This window comes from Megalobrama amblycephala, linkage group LG9, assembly GCF_018812025.1.
Source record: "Megalobrama amblycephala isolate DHTTF-2021 linkage group LG9, ASM1881202v1, whole genome shotgun sequence".
Classification (NCBI taxonomy): Eukaryota; Metazoa; Chordata; class Actinopteri; order Cypriniformes; family Xenocyprididae; genus Megalobrama; species Megalobrama amblycephala.
Window position 1 is genome coordinate 29,601,451 of NC_063052.1, and position 15,952 is coordinate 29,617,402.

Below are 15,952 nucleotides of genomic sequence, written 5' to 3' on the forward strand. Positions count from 1 at the left end.
ATTTGATGACAGAATTTTTATTTTTGGGTGAACTATCCTTTTAACAGAGTGATGCGTTTTAATTAATTGTGAGATTTGAATTGAAAATATCATTTATATTTCTCTGCAACAATCAACAAGTAAGATGACACATCAGAATTTTTGTGATTGACTGATGACTCTTGAATCTGTGCATGTCTTTTTTTAGAACCATTTCATTAAAAACGAACTGATTCATTAAAACAAACCACTCAAAAAGTGATTCAGACTTTTAAATTGGAGTGTTTGAATTTTGCCTCACATCATTATATGCACTCTAATTTCACATAAAAGCATTGTATTGGGTCCCACGTTATATTAGGTGGCCTTAACTATGTACTTCCATCAAAAATAAGAACAATGTAAAATCAATCATTGTATTGCAAAACACTATTGCTGCTGTTGAGGTGGAAACGGGTAAGGTTATGGACAGGTTTGGCCGTATGGGTAGGTTTGAAGGGGTCATGAACTTTTAAAATCTTTTGCACTTATAATGTTAGTATGCTTTTTACATCAAAAATTGAAATAATTTAGAAATAAAAGGCATTTTTCCTACCCTGATTTTAGCCCTTTTGATTTGAATGCTCTGTTTTAAGGGGCGTGTCTGTGGTGAGAGTTCAGTGTAAACGCCCACTGCTGTGATTGACTAACATCTTTCCATTTGAAATAGCCAAGTATTACTCTGTCTTTTAGCACATTCTTACTAACTAATCATAAAAAATGCTGCATTACATTTAGATCTATGGCATTATATTTAGATTGTGGCATGAAAGGTTGCTGTGATGAACACTGTAGCCGATCACAGACATGTTGTTGAGCGCATGAAAGCAGTGATCTTGTCATCGCAACTCAATTTCTGCACACTAATACATGCTTTTATCATCGCTGACAGTGTAAACGTGATATAACTAAGAGATTCGTTGAATAAAACAGGAGTTTTGGCTCGTGTCCAGAACTCAGTCACTGATCAACTCCCGCTGTTTGATTGACAGCTCCAACGATTGCAAAGGGAGCTTTCTTTGATCACTTTCTTTATATAATTTAATCACCGTTTAAATAATAAATTATTTTCATCCTATTAAGAGAAAGAACTGAAGTTAACTGTTAGTCACTGCCACTGCTTTGATTTACTGACATATAGACAAAGAACATCTGACTGTACATGAAACATTACACATCAGATCAGGCATTAGAACCGTAGGAGTAACTTAGTTACTTACATGTTGTTGCATTACTGTCGAGTCCATATCGTAAAAGTCTGTATGGAAAGCCTGTGCCAAAATGAGATTGAGTTACTAAAGAATCCACAGTGACATGTACCAAATAGAAATAAATAAAGCTCAACTGAGACATTCACATTGTTGAAAATAAATAACCATATTCCTAGCAAAAGGATCTTTGGAAAGGTAATGCTATTTTTAATCCCGTATCGCTCTTCTCTCCTTGTCATCTCACTAACACACCAGTGGGCGGGGCTAAAGTTGCAATGATGAAGTAAGCGTTGATTTCTTCTGCGGAGGCGGGGCTTCACCTATATTTGATAGGGCACATTCCAGGATCAGTCGTTCACTGGGTCTGATGTCAATAAATCCTTTATTTGACTAACAAGGAAGTTTTCAGTTCTAAAATTTACAGAATATTCTTCTAGTACGATGAGCTCTTATATATCAAAAGCTCAAGGAAAAGTTGATTTCTTAATTCATGACCCCTTTAAGGGTGGGTTAAGGTGTAGGTGATGGGTCAACAGTGTAATTATAAATGTAATTACAGAAATTAATTACAGATGTAATGACATACACATTTTTTAATATATAAGTACAAAGTAAAAAACATATATCATAATAAGTGCATTGTATCAAATGATTAATTTAAATACATAGTAGTTAAAGACACCTAATATAAAGCGGGACCTTGTATTGTTTTGTTTTGTCATGCCACACCGTAGCTTTTTACTGGAGAAGACGTTATTCCATAAACTAGCTGAGATGCTGTTACGCTATTGACAAATATGGTTAATAAAGTAGTATTGCTCGAGTTTGGTGTGAACAACAGCACTTCTCAGAGTGTGAACAAACACAGGCTGTGTGTGTTTCTGTGACATTGTAAAACATCTGATGTACTGAAAGTATATTTCTGCCCCCAACTGTTATTCAAATAAGCACACACACACACACACACACACACACACACACACACACACACACACTTGATCAAGTGTCTGTTTGCTTTTGCAGAAGCTCAGAGAACGCCCAGAGTCAATATTGTGAGAAACGTTAAGACTTTTGTATTTTCTGTGGAAAATGCAAATGCTGTTTTCTCGTGAAAGGGACCCCTTTGCCTTAACATGATCTCTTCCTCTCCCTTTTGGATAATGGTTGGTCATTATATAGTCGTTATTGAATTATTTGCCTCTGACATCACTTCCTTTTTCTGTCACTGTCAGCAGAGGGAATTTTCTCTCATTTCCCTCCTTATCAAACCAATTAAACTTGTGTTCTCTTTTTTATTTTTATCCTCACTAATGTTCATGATCCCTTTGAACCAGGGTTATTATAGTTAACTAAAACTAAATTTAAAACCATAATATTTTTTGTTATTTTAAATAAATGTTAAATGATGTTAAAAAACTTGTTTTATTTCAGCTAGTTGCAACAACTTTAAGTTAATGTAGTAAAATAACAACTAAAACTAAAATTCAAATGAATAAAACAACATATAGATGCATAAATTTTTTTTATTAAAATGACAAAAACACAACCTTAAAATTGGTTCTTAAAAATGTGTATATATATATATATATATATATATATATATATATATATATATATATATATATATATATATATATATATATATATATATATATATATATATATATATATATATATATATATATATATATATATATATATATATATATATATATATATATATATATATATAGGGGTGTCACAATATACCAGTATTGATGATAATCATGATATTGTAAAAAATTATCATTATGGGTATTGCAATATACTGGTATTGGCGATTAATCTTGATATTTTAAAAATGAATGGTACACATATGATATGACATATAAATAATCACAGGGTGATGTGATAGTTTAGCACCCCATAATGCTTACGTGTATTTTATGTTTCATTCATACTCTACACCAAAGGGTGTCCTCGCACAAAAAGTACACAAGTGAGACTCTCAGGAGTAATAAAAATTGTGACATTGCAGGAAATGTCTTATATGGAGAAAGGGCCTAATATTGCTACAGCTGATTTACTTCAAATACTGTAAATATACAAAGATAATCATTTCTGCTTCATCAGTTCACATAAGGAAGTTATTTCAAACCCTCGACTGTTGTTACATAACACGAGTTTGGAGTTATTTGCTGTTATTCTCATAAATTGTCGAACTTTGACTAGAAACCGTTAGCGTTTTAGCCTCAGCCTTAGTGATGGTTCGTTGTTGCATCCACAGCGTCTGTTGTCCTGGTAACCTCATTAACCGCCTCCCAAACAGGGTCGCTGGGTTACGGGGTGCATCGTGTTGAGAGGAAGTGTTTGTTTTGTTGTAAAGAATCAGTTTGTGCTATTGTCTAAATTTAAAGGTCTTCACTGAGGTCCTGTCATCAGAAGCTACTCTGCGAGGGTCAGTCCATTGTCTGTGTGTGTGTCTAGCAGGTGCTTATTCATGCGTGTAACTCTTCCTCTGCGTCCAGCCAAGCGTTCTCTCAGAAAGCATGTTCCCGCGAGCAGAGAGCGCGCTCGGAGGAAGCTGACTAATTTAGCTTAAAGGACTTCCTGTTGACATGTAGAGTAGAGTCACACACAGTGCTAATACACTATACAGTTATTCTGAAGGTGTCAGTCAGAAAAGTGTTTGTTTCTCTTCATTCTTTAGTTTTATAAAGTTAGGATGACAGGGTGACTGACTCTTTGCTGAATGATGGAGAACCATAAGGGTGAAACTTACATGTCAAGGTCAAATAATACTATCCGAAAAAAAAAAGGGAGAAATCATAATTTGCATAAAGACATTTAACCCATTTGTATGACCATGCAAGAATTTCCTTTTACCTCACTTTTTTTTTTTTTTTTTTTTTTTGCCTTTTTCGACAGTTTTCTTGACAAACACATCACTCTCATTATTGTAATGAAATAAATATATTAAAGTTTGAAGTTTTTATACATTTTGGTAGTATTTGTTGTACTACCTTTTAAAGTAGAAGAATAATGAAAAAATAAAATAAAATGATATATACTAAAAATGGTTAGTGGATAAATACATGACTGTTCAAAAGTAGTAGTAGTAGTAATTTATTTAAATGAATTAATGCATTTATTCAACAAGGATGCATTAAATTGATAAAAAGTGACATTAAAGGCATTTATAATGTTACAAAGTCACGTGGCTACAGACGCGGTAGTGTTTAAGGGGGAAGTATTAACAGGATTAAAAAAACTAAATAAGCGACATGGGAAAATTACGTCGGTTAGAGGTTCTGAATTTCGGTTTCAATTACTTTTCGATTAATCGTCCAGCCCTAAGTCCGGTGTAAAATGACGGCATCAACAACACTCTACTACAACAACTCTTCCTCTTCTCTAAAGCAGCCCAACATGGCCCCGCCCTCTTTGTTGCGTGTTCTCGGGGGGTGGGGTTTATGTAAATTTTGAGGTTTGTGATGTCACCAACCTGGGAAGAAGCTCATTGTAGTCCTACCAGTCATTTGTTGTAGTCCTTAAAAAGCGATTTCTGTAAAATAAAATATCTCCCTTTGCATTGAACTTTGAGCGTCGTAACTTTGCAGATGTTGTTTATGCTCAAACAGCAACATTACACACTTACTAAAGTTAAAAAAGTGAAATCAACCACCCCTTTAATATTGCGGCGCAGAGCAACATGTACATGATTTTGACATTCACCGTGTTATTCACATGAACAAATTAAACTCTCTTGACCTATTAAATACTGTATTATCCTGTTTTTTTTGTTCTTTATATAGACTAAAACAATGCTCTGCCGTGTGTGTGTGTGTGTGTGTGTGTGTGTGTGTGTGTGTGTGCGCGCGCGCGCGCGCGTATGCTCCTAAAGCAGCTTTTGCATGTGTGTCTGTCTTTGTGACACTTCCTGTGAGCACTTGTGCAGGAAGTGGCTTGTCACATTTTAACGGGTGTGTCTGGTGTGGCCCAAATGATGACATCATTTCAACACACACACACACACACACACACACACACACACACACACACACACACACACACACACACACACACACACACACACAATCCATCCCCAAGCTTCAGTTGGCAAACTGAAATGGACATTTGTCTCCATGGAAACCAAGCAGGCAGAAATTACCACACACATGAAAAAATGCTCAAGACTTCATATCAGTGTATCTATTTTTAGAAGGAAATGAGAAATGCAGGTGCTTTCTTACACACACACACACACACACACACACACACACACACACACACACACACACACACACACACACACACACACACACACACACACACACACACATACCTGTAGAACCTGTCATCTCCACGTGTGTGTTTGGGTGACTTATTCATTAACATTAATCTGTTCTGACAAAAAAATGACAAAAAGAACAAAAATACAAACAATTTAACGAAAATGGAAAATATAAGATCATTTTTAAAGATAAATTTTAATAAAAATCTCAGTGATACTAAAATAACACTGGTGTGTGTGGACTTGTTTCTGAGTGTTGAAGACTCTTCCTCATCATCTTCAGCTTCCACTGCTCTTAATCCACATCATGAGGTGCATCCTGGGATGCTTTTTAAGCATTGTGGAAGCTGGACACTTGATGATGTTTTTCCTTCACTATCCTCTGCATCTCCAGTCACTACCAGATGTTTTTCATGGAATTATCAATGCATGTATACAATTTATATCCAGCATTAAATTGCATTTTAACATCAAGCATTTTAGCAGAAGCTGTTCAATCAAAAAATTAAGAGCAAGAGAAAAATAAATTGTCAAGTGTCTGAAACTTCGTTCATTTACAAAGTTCTACACATTTCCTGTCTGTGTGTTCATTTATTATATATTTCAGTAAATCTTGTCATACTGTATAGAGTACAAACCACTCAGCAGCTGTATTACTTTGATCACATCAAACATTGTTTCCTGTGTGATTACATTGAGACCCCTGTCAGTTGTGTGTGTGTGTGTGTGTGTGTGTGTGTATACTTGTCTTTATAATGAGTGTTTGGGTGTGTCTTGGTGATTTTCTGAGGGTGTAGCTGTAAAGTTATTTTTGAGTTTGAATGTGTGTCTGAGTAATGAGAAAGAATTGACTGTTTTAAAGAATGTATCATTGTTTCACCACACACACACACACACACACACACACACACACACACACACACACACACACACACACACACACACACACACACACACACACACACACACACACACACACACAGAGAGAGAGAGAGAGAGTTGTGTAGTATCTGAGAGATGAAGAGAGAGGTTGATTGAATGTTTTGGGTTTGTTGATAGCCACTCCAGAAGATCACCTCGAGTTGGTGGCATTTGATTGGTTTGCAGCTGGTGAATTGGGAGGAGCCGTTGGCTGTTGGGATGCTGTGACACTCACATTTATTGATTTGTTTGTGTATTTTATATATATATATGATCATCGTATCACAAAATTACAATTCAATCACAATTCTTTATCGATTAACGTGAAGGCGGGATAGGCTAATTTGCTTCTTTGTTCTTTTATATAGCCTAACAAAAATAACTTATAAAATTTCTCATATAAGCCTGTGCTCATATTGCCCACCTGTACATAACAGCTGATATACAGTGTAGTCTTGATTTGGGTGGTCACTCTGCATTTGAAAGTTTTAAAGTAAAATAACTCAAAATCATTTGAAAAATCAAAGTAATTTAAGCATGCCAAAGTCAACTTTAATCATATATAATGTAATTTCCCAACAGTAAAATTGTGGCCAGTGAAAATGCTGAGTGGCTAGTAACTTTGTAAAACCATCAGCCACAGTGGCTGATGAGCAAAAAAGTTAATGTCAAGCCCTGATATATATATATATATATATATATATATTTTATTTTATTTTTTTTTTTTCTTGATTAGCAATGTTAGCATGGCAAATAAATTGGCAGTATCAAAGTTTTTCCAGCATAGATGCGTACAATGACAAATAGCATAAAATGACATAAAAATAACTACTGTGCAAATAAACACGTGCTACAAACATAAAAAAAATGTATGTAGTACACAATAAATGAACTGTCCAGAGAAACTGAAATATTCATTAATTTATAGTATAGTAGTAAAATTACACGGGTTTGACAAATAAACATGGAAACTAAATGTACCAGTGGCAGTGAAACATGTGAATGTGTTTATTATTATTAAACATATATTTAAATAATGTAATACATCTGTATCTGTCAGTGGTAATATTTATAAATATTTGTAATATGCCTGCAATATTTGATATCCACATTCCTCAGCACAGGTCATGTGATCTCTGTTGATTTTATTTTGTGAGGTCAGAGGTCACGTCTCTTATCACATTCCACGATGTTGACTCACAGATTCTCAGGTAACATTTGGAGAATCAGCATTGTTTTGTTTGGCTACCATAGAAACGCCTGATTATAAGCAGGTGACTGTTGATTTCCTGGGAAGAGGAAGTGATGCGCTGATGTTTATTTGCTGACCTGCACTGCCCTCGTGTGGTAGGATAGTGCTTGTGCCATATTGATATATAGACCAATTTGGTGTTTGCAAACAGCGATGACGTTTTTTTATGGGCGGAGCCTACCTGGTTGCAGAAAATGACAGTTGAGCAGTGGCAGTCTATGGAAGCCACGAAATAAAAGAATAAAAAAAGTTAATTTCGAGTTTATATCTCACAATTCTGACTTTTATTTCTCACAAATCTGAGTTTATATCTCACATTTCTTACAAAGAAAAACAGAATTGTGAGATATACTCGTTATTCTGTCTTTTCTGAATTGCAATTTATCCCGCAATTCTGACTTTTTCCCCCTCAGAATTGCGAGTTATAACGTCCGAACTGGGAGTAATAAACACACAAATGCAGGAAAAAAGTCAGAATTGTGAAATAAAAATTTGATAGACTATGTTTAAAAGTTATCTATGTAAAATGTTATAGGTTTAAATATTATTTCATGCTGTAACTGCTATGTATGTATGTCCTCTGAACTGCATATGTGAATATTATGTAGACTTACTGTGTGCATCAAATTCCTGCTTTAATAGTAGACTAATCCTTGCAGGTGTCATCAGTCCAGTCTGTGAAACGTCTCCGTTTAGCTTCAAAGGACGTTTTCAACGATGGTTTTCTTTAAAAATGAAGACTATATATTTTTTGCATTCTGATTCCAACATCCAGAGGCACAACAAAACATTTTTCTCTTATTCTGTGGATTTTGCACATTTTCCTCCAATTGCTACCGCTATTTTTCTGCAACCACTATGCGCGCGCAGCTGCAAGTGACGTCATTGTGACGTCTGCTACAAAGTGGTCTATAGCAGATTATTAATCCATATTAACCTCGTAGTCTCCGTTTAATGGCATTTTTTCTAGAAAAATGCCATTAGAATGTCTTTCTGATTGAAATATGTGATTTTAGTTTTTTTCCATGTCTTAAATTCAATAATATAGAAATTATTTTGTTATTATAGTTTTGAAATATAGTTTTTGTCCCTTGACTTCTTTCTATTTCCTCCTTTCTTTCTTTCCCACCTGTTTTCCTCCCTCTCGTTCTCTCTTTCTTTGGGCTCTCATGGTTTTTGTCTTTCTCTGCTTCTCTCTGTATTTGGTTTTCATTTTTTTTTTCTCTTTCCTGCTTCCTGTACAGACTCTGAAACGACTGATTCCTGATGAGGTAGGTCCACACGCGTGTGTTCTGTGTGTTTTAACTCTCTTGTCGCCTCCTTCCATGTAACTCCACTGACATCATCACCGGCAGCCACTCTCCACAGTGACCTTTCACCCCTCAAGATATGCCTGTAACGCACGCTTTGCCGTCACCCTTCTGATCACTGCAGAACTGAACGGCTGACCTCAGATCAGTGTTCATGCTGACAGCAGAAACCGATCTGACGTCAGCGTTCAGTGATTTCACACACACTCACGCTCACCTACTAGCATCACGTTCACGTGTGTGTGTTTGTCTGATGATGTTTTAGCACTGGGTCAAATCAATGCTAAAGTAATGTTAAAACTGAAGGTGTCTTTCCAAAAGGGTATAAATTCATGTTTGTGTCAAGCTGAATCATGTTATATGCGTTTTAATAATTGCTGTTATGAGAAGTTATAGATTCAAATAGTTTTACTTGGATTTTTTTTTATACTTTTCCAATATTTACCAGAGAATACAGATAAAATATCAAAGCTCATTCATCCATTCATTCATTCATTCATTCATTCATTCATTCATTCATTCATTCATTCATTCATTCATTTCCTTTCCTTTTATTTTTATTTACAACTTATTTATTTTAGTTTTATTTGTTTATTTATGACTTATTATTTGTTTACTTATTCGCTTGAATTTTTATTTTTATTTTTATCAACAAGTCTCTGGTGGGTCTGTTTAGATATTAAATATTAAAGTGTTTATTATTTTAATGAATATATAAATATGATAAACACTTTGGTTGGAACATTTATTTAAAAAAATATATATATTTTTAATAATGTTAATTAAAATAATTCATGATATACACATTGTTCATTTAATATTTTTCCTACTTTTCCAATATTGACCGGAGAATACAGATAAAATAATATGAGGGCACAGGGGTTTTTTTTAAGTTATTATTTATTTACGACTTTTTTATTTTCTTTGATTTTGTTTAGTTTTATTTGTTTATGACTTATGTTTACTTATTTATTTGTTTAATTATTTTGTTTATTTACAACTTTACGATTATTTGTTTGTTTATTTATTACTTATTTGTTTACTTATTCGTTTGATTACTTATTTTTTTAATTTATCACCAAGTCTCTGGTGGATCGGTTCAATTATTAAATATTAAAATGTTTTTATTTTAATATAAATATGAATATATGATAAACTCTTTGGTTGTATAATTTATTTAGAATTAAGTTATCTTTAATAATATTCATTAAAAAATATTCATATTCATGCTATTCATATCGTTCATGTATTTTTTTTTTTACTAATATAAAATGTTTGAAAAAATGTTTAAAAGCATTTCAAAATGATGAAAATGTTGAAGGATAGTGTCATGTAGGTTTTTACTTGAATATACATCACATTTTTTGTCATTAAATCAAAATCTTTGTTGAAAGAAGTATGAGATTATCATAGGGCAAAAAATTATTCAAAAATGTTTATGAACTTGTCATGTTTTAAATTAGATATTCTATATTATACTATATCTCTATGTTGAGCTGTTTGTCTTTTCATTTTTTCAAGACTGACTGATACTTTATATTATATTTTTTATTAAAAAAAAAATGCTACTCAGTGTTGAATGTGATTGAGGACGACGACTCTCTGTAAGTTTGGACTTGAACAGATTCCTCAGGAGAGCTGCATTCTGCCGGATTACAGGATTGTTCTGGAATTTCCTCAGACACCTTTTATTCTTGTTGATTGACAGACTTGTTGAGATAAGAATATAAAGACAATTAAATATGAGATGTGATACCAGTTCACTGCTCCCGGCAGAGAATGTTCTGTCTAATAAAACTCCATATTTCTCTGTTCAGAATGGAATACTAGAGCACTGCACTGAACACCTTGTGTTTTTTGTGAAGTATGCAACAGTAAGCATTTCCAACAGTATGTTTACTCACACTGGAAATGCAAGGTCAATTTGAACACATTGCATCATGGGATATAGAATTTCAGACAGTGAGTTTTGGTTATAATGTGCATCTTTGGCAAATACACTAGGACATTTGAGTTCATGCATACTAAAACTTCATTCTATGCATGTAGGGATGTGTTAGTATGCCATTCTGAACATGCAATAACTAACTAGATCCAGAGTATAAAATCCTCCTGTGTGTTTCTGCTGTGCTCCGAGCATTGACCTTTTGCCCTTTGACCCTGTGTCAGCTGGAGCGCTTCACCAGTATGCGGACGAAGAAGGAGAAGTCGGTCACGACAGCGCAAAGACACTCGTCGGCTGCCCAGTATGAGGTTCCGTCTCAATCCTCGTCACTGAACGAGCTGTCGGACGACAATGTGCTGGAGCTGTTTGAGCAGATGCTGGTGAGTGTGTGTGTGAAGGTTTTTTTTTAATTTAGTATTTTATTTATTTATTTTTTTTGTATTTTTATTATTATTATTTTTTGTAAATTTGTGTGTTTAAAAAGTTGCTTTTTCATTTATTATGTTTTTGAGGGTTTTTTAAAAAAAATGTAATAATGTGAATTAATAAATTAATATTTTTAATTAATTAATTTAATAATATCAGTATTTTTCATGATAAAAATGAATGCATTGTTTTTAAATGTATTTTTTTTTTAAATATTTTTCATGATAAATTCATATTATTCACAAATTATGGTATTAATTTTCCATTTTTATTCTTTCCTTTACAAAATATTTTCTCTCTCTGTAGGTGGATATGAATCTGAATGAGGAGAAGCAGCGGCCGCTGAGACAGAAGGATATCATCATCAAGAGAGAGATGGTGTCTCAGTATCTGCACACCTCCAATGCTGTAAGAAAAAAACACATATACACACCTGTCTGTTAAAGTCTGAATGCTATATATTAGCTGAAATAGTATAGATTTATTTTATATATATATAATATACAGTATATATACACAGTATATATAATATAATATAATATAATATAATATAATATAATATAATATAATATAATATAATATAATATAATATAATATACAGTATATATATAATATTATTTTGCACACATCTGCATCTGTAAACACACATTTTTTACAATCCCAGCTTTGATTTCCAGAGTTTGTGTGTTAAATCTTACGTAATATCTGAATCTCTGGCTGCATCCGATATAACATACTTCCTTACTATATAGTATTCAAAAACAGTATGTGACAAAATGTCTGAATTCACAGTACTCATAAAAGAGTAGGCAAAAAGTACCCGGGTGATCTCTTACTTCCAGTGAGATTCTGAAGTGTGCATGTGATGATCACTTTACTATCCCATGAGGCCATGGGAGAGTATTTGTGAATGACAGTGAAGCAACGCAACTGACACTGCAGGTCACATGACAATGACAGTATGGCGAATGTAGTACGTCTCGATTACATTCATCCTACACACACTCATACAATATAGAACATACATTTTTAGTCATCACAAAATAATTACTTATTAAAAATAAGTACCTAGTATGTACCTACTATGTACTAGTACCTAGTATGTGATTTCGGACATAGCCTCTGTGAATCAGTGATTCTCAGAGGTAATGAACATCATCAGGTGCTCTTCCTGTGGCGGTTTGATGCTCTTCCTGTCGCACACACAGGATGTGGTTCAGATTTCTCTACAGATGTCAGAGAGGACACTGCTTCTGTTCATCTGACTTGTGTGGACTAGTTTCAAATAGTTTTACTTGGGTGATTTTTTTTTTTTTTTTTTTTTTCTTTTTCTTTTTCTACGTTTTCAATATTGACCCAGTCAGACCAGTACAGATGAAATAATATAAATATTATTTTACCTGTTAATTAATTAATTGTGATTATTATTTTAAATATGAATTGGGTTTTCACAGTACAAAAATTCCAGTAGTTGTTACCAATACCAGTAAAATTTTATGGTACTCAGTACCAATTTCTGTACAATAGCAAAAACTGATCAAACTATTTTACTATTTTATGTAACAAAAATAAATATATTACATTAAAAATAATTGAATGTAATATATTTAATTTATTATTTATTATGATGACAATTATAAGTAAATAATACATTTAAACAGCACACTGCCTTCAAAAGTAAACATTTTTTAATAAAAAAGATCAAGTGAAACATTGGTAATAAAATGAAGGACAAAGAAACACAATGCTTAGAACAAGTGTCAAGTCTATTATACAGTATCAGATTGATTTGTCCGGTCTGTTGCTATGGTTATATCACTGTCAATCATCAGTCTATTCATCAATGAGTCCTGAAAAAATGTATCATGGTTTCTATAAAAATATGAACCAGCACAACTGCTTTCAACATTAATAATAATAATCAGAGTAATGATGCTGAAAATTCAGTTATTTTTAAACTGTAATATTTCAATATGTAATAATTACTGTTTTTACTGTATTTTTTGATCAAATAAATGCCTTTTTGAGCATAAGAGAATTCAACCTTTCAAACTTTTCTTAATGACCACAAAGTTTTTGAATGGCAGTGTAGAAAATAATGAATCATTCAGTTTCTTATTCTTTACATTCAGAGGTTTTTTTCTTGTTAAAGGGATAGTTCACCCAAAAATTTAAATTCTGTCATAATTTACTCACCCTCAAGTTGTTCAAAATCTGTATTCATTACTCTGAACACAAAAGAAGACAAATGAAGAATATGGGTAACCACACCATTGTTGGGCCCCATTGACTTCCATAGTATTTTTTTTTTTCATACTATGGAAGTCAATGGGGCCCATCAACTGTTTGGTTACCGGCATTCTTCAAAATGTCTTATTTTGTGCTCAGCAGAAGAATGAAACTCATACAGGTTTGGAACAACTTAAGGGTGAGTAAATGATGACAGCATTTTCATTTATGGGTGAACTATCCCTTTAAGAGCAAATAATAATAATAATGTAGACCAGGGGTGGCCAATCCTGCTCCTGGAGGGCCACTGTCCTGGATAGTTTAGCTCCAACCCCAATTAAACACACCTGAAACGGCTAATCAAGGTTTTTAAGCATACAGAAAACTTCCAGGCAGGTGTGTTGTGGTAAGCAAGCTAAACTCTGCAGGACAGTGGCCCTTCAGGACCAAGTTTGGACACCCCTGATGTAGACCATGTAAAGCTTTAATGTGAACATGAGGCTTTAGACCATCATTACAGGTGTGTGACATTAGCATCTGTTCACACTGTAAACTCATTCCACGTTCTGTGTGTTTTAGGGTAAGAGTCAGAAGGAGAGTTCGAAGTCGGCGCTGGTGTACATCCAGGAACTGAAGACCGATCTGAGAGACACACAGTTACTGAGCTGCCTGGAGTCACTGCGGGTGTCATTAAACAACAACCCTGTCAGGTACACACACACACAAACACACACACTTACAATGAACCGTTTCTATGTGTCTGATTTCAGCTGATCGTTGTGTGTTTTTTCTCAGTTGGGTGCAGACGTTTGGAGCCGAGGGTTTGGCTTTGCTTCTGACGTTCCTCAAGAAACTTCAAGATGACGAAGAACCCTTGTATGACACAAACACGCATACAAAACATTCATTTTCAAGATGTATCCCTATATAAGACCTTCATTGAGGGAAGATTTGCAAGCTATAACACTGTACAGGGTTCATCTGTTTTTGTTAGATTATTTACTTATATTTATTCATTTGCATCTGTTTATAGGATTTAAGGAGTTGCTTTTCATTTATATTTAGTAGAAAAATTAAGAAATAAGGTACCAGATGCCGTTGTAAATGTAGTCACGACTACACAATGAATTTTGTTAGACACTTAATAATTTCATATTAATGTATCTTAGCTGGAATGCTGTACTGACCAATCATCATCCAGGACCCAAACTATTCATATTATAGGCAAATGATTTCAAAATACACCTCAAGCACATGATGATGTGATTTGTCTCATTCACACTCTGTGTTTCGCAGGAATGCTGGGATCGGTGTTAAATGTCAACATGAGATCATTCGATGTCTCAAAGCGTTCATGAACAACAAGGTGAGAGCCGATCTGAGCTCATATTGAATACACGCATACAGACGCATGTGGAAACTGTTATTAATGTCTCTTTCTCTCTTAGCACGGTCTTAAAGCCATGCTGACGTCAGCAGAGGGAATCCCGCTCCTCGTTCGATCCATCAATCCAAATGTCCCGCACATGATGGTAGATGTTGTCAAACTGCTTTCTGCCATCTGTATCCTGGAGCATCCAGGCAACACGTGAGTGTGTGAAGCTGAAGCCAAAATCTGTGTTGAGCAGGGGCCCGTTCTTCGTACGTCGCTTATTACATCCGAGATCAAATGACACATCCAAGATGATATCATCGTGCTAATCATGATCCGGCTAATTGGGTTCTTCGAACACACCTGTTGTGTATGATTAGTATCGCTGGATTGAGTTATCTGAGATAATTGCGCGTTCATGTGTTGGCTTAAAAGGGGATATGTATCGATAGTAGAAACATTGATCAGCAATGCAGCGATTGGCTGGAGTCAAGACGGCAAGGTAATGACATCATAGAATGAGAAAAGACACCTGACGAAAAACTTGACGAATTTCTAGACATTTATAAGGAAACAGCCAAGCAAATAAATGACAAAAGAACGACATAAATGTTATAATAGATAAATGAAATGTGCACTTTTTTTTTTTTTTTTTTTTTTTTTTTTTTTTACATGATTACCCAATTATTTAGGCTATATTCACAATTCTAGTATTTGTACAGGCAATTTTTTATTTCAATTTTGTGATTAGCAACTAATTTACCTTTAAAGCATATTTGACAGCATTAATTAAAGTTTCTTAAGGGTCAAGATCAAGTTATCTGCATCTCCTGCGCTTCATCAAGCCACTCCCATAATATCTGTCGTGGTTCAAATGCACAAATGCATGTACGGCATAGACATCTGTACATCATGTGTGTAAGACTCCAATAAAAATGATTACGTAATTATTCCCTCACGAATGAATCTCTCAAAGAGTAAAACTGTCGGTATCT

At 34.1% G+C, this 15,952-nt stretch overlaps 1 protein-coding gene across 3 annotated transcripts in view; it reads left to right on the plus strand.

The window, feature by feature from the left end:
- The window catches only part of LOC125275556 (protein diaphanous homolog 1), a 109,255-nt gene that overhangs the window by 14,200 nt on the left and 79,103 nt on the right, over positions 1-15,952 (plus strand). For 2 of the 3 annotated variants that reach the window (XM_048202594.1, XM_048202595.1), the window contains exons 2-8: positions 8,920-8,946; positions 11,155-11,310; positions 11,663-11,764; positions 14,165-14,295; positions 14,381-14,461; positions 14,882-14,951; positions 15,034-15,173. In XM_048202594.1, the coding sequence (XP_048058551.1) occupies positions 8,920-8,946; positions 11,155-11,310; positions 11,663-11,764; positions 14,165-14,295; positions 14,381-14,461; positions 14,882-14,951; positions 15,034-15,173 (707 nt within the window). The remainder of the gene's footprint in view (positions 1-8,919; positions 8,947-11,154; positions 11,311-11,662; positions 11,765-14,164; positions 14,296-14,380; positions 14,462-14,881; positions 14,952-15,033; positions 15,174-15,952) is intronic. The other variant, XM_048202596.1, reaches the window with a different exon arrangement.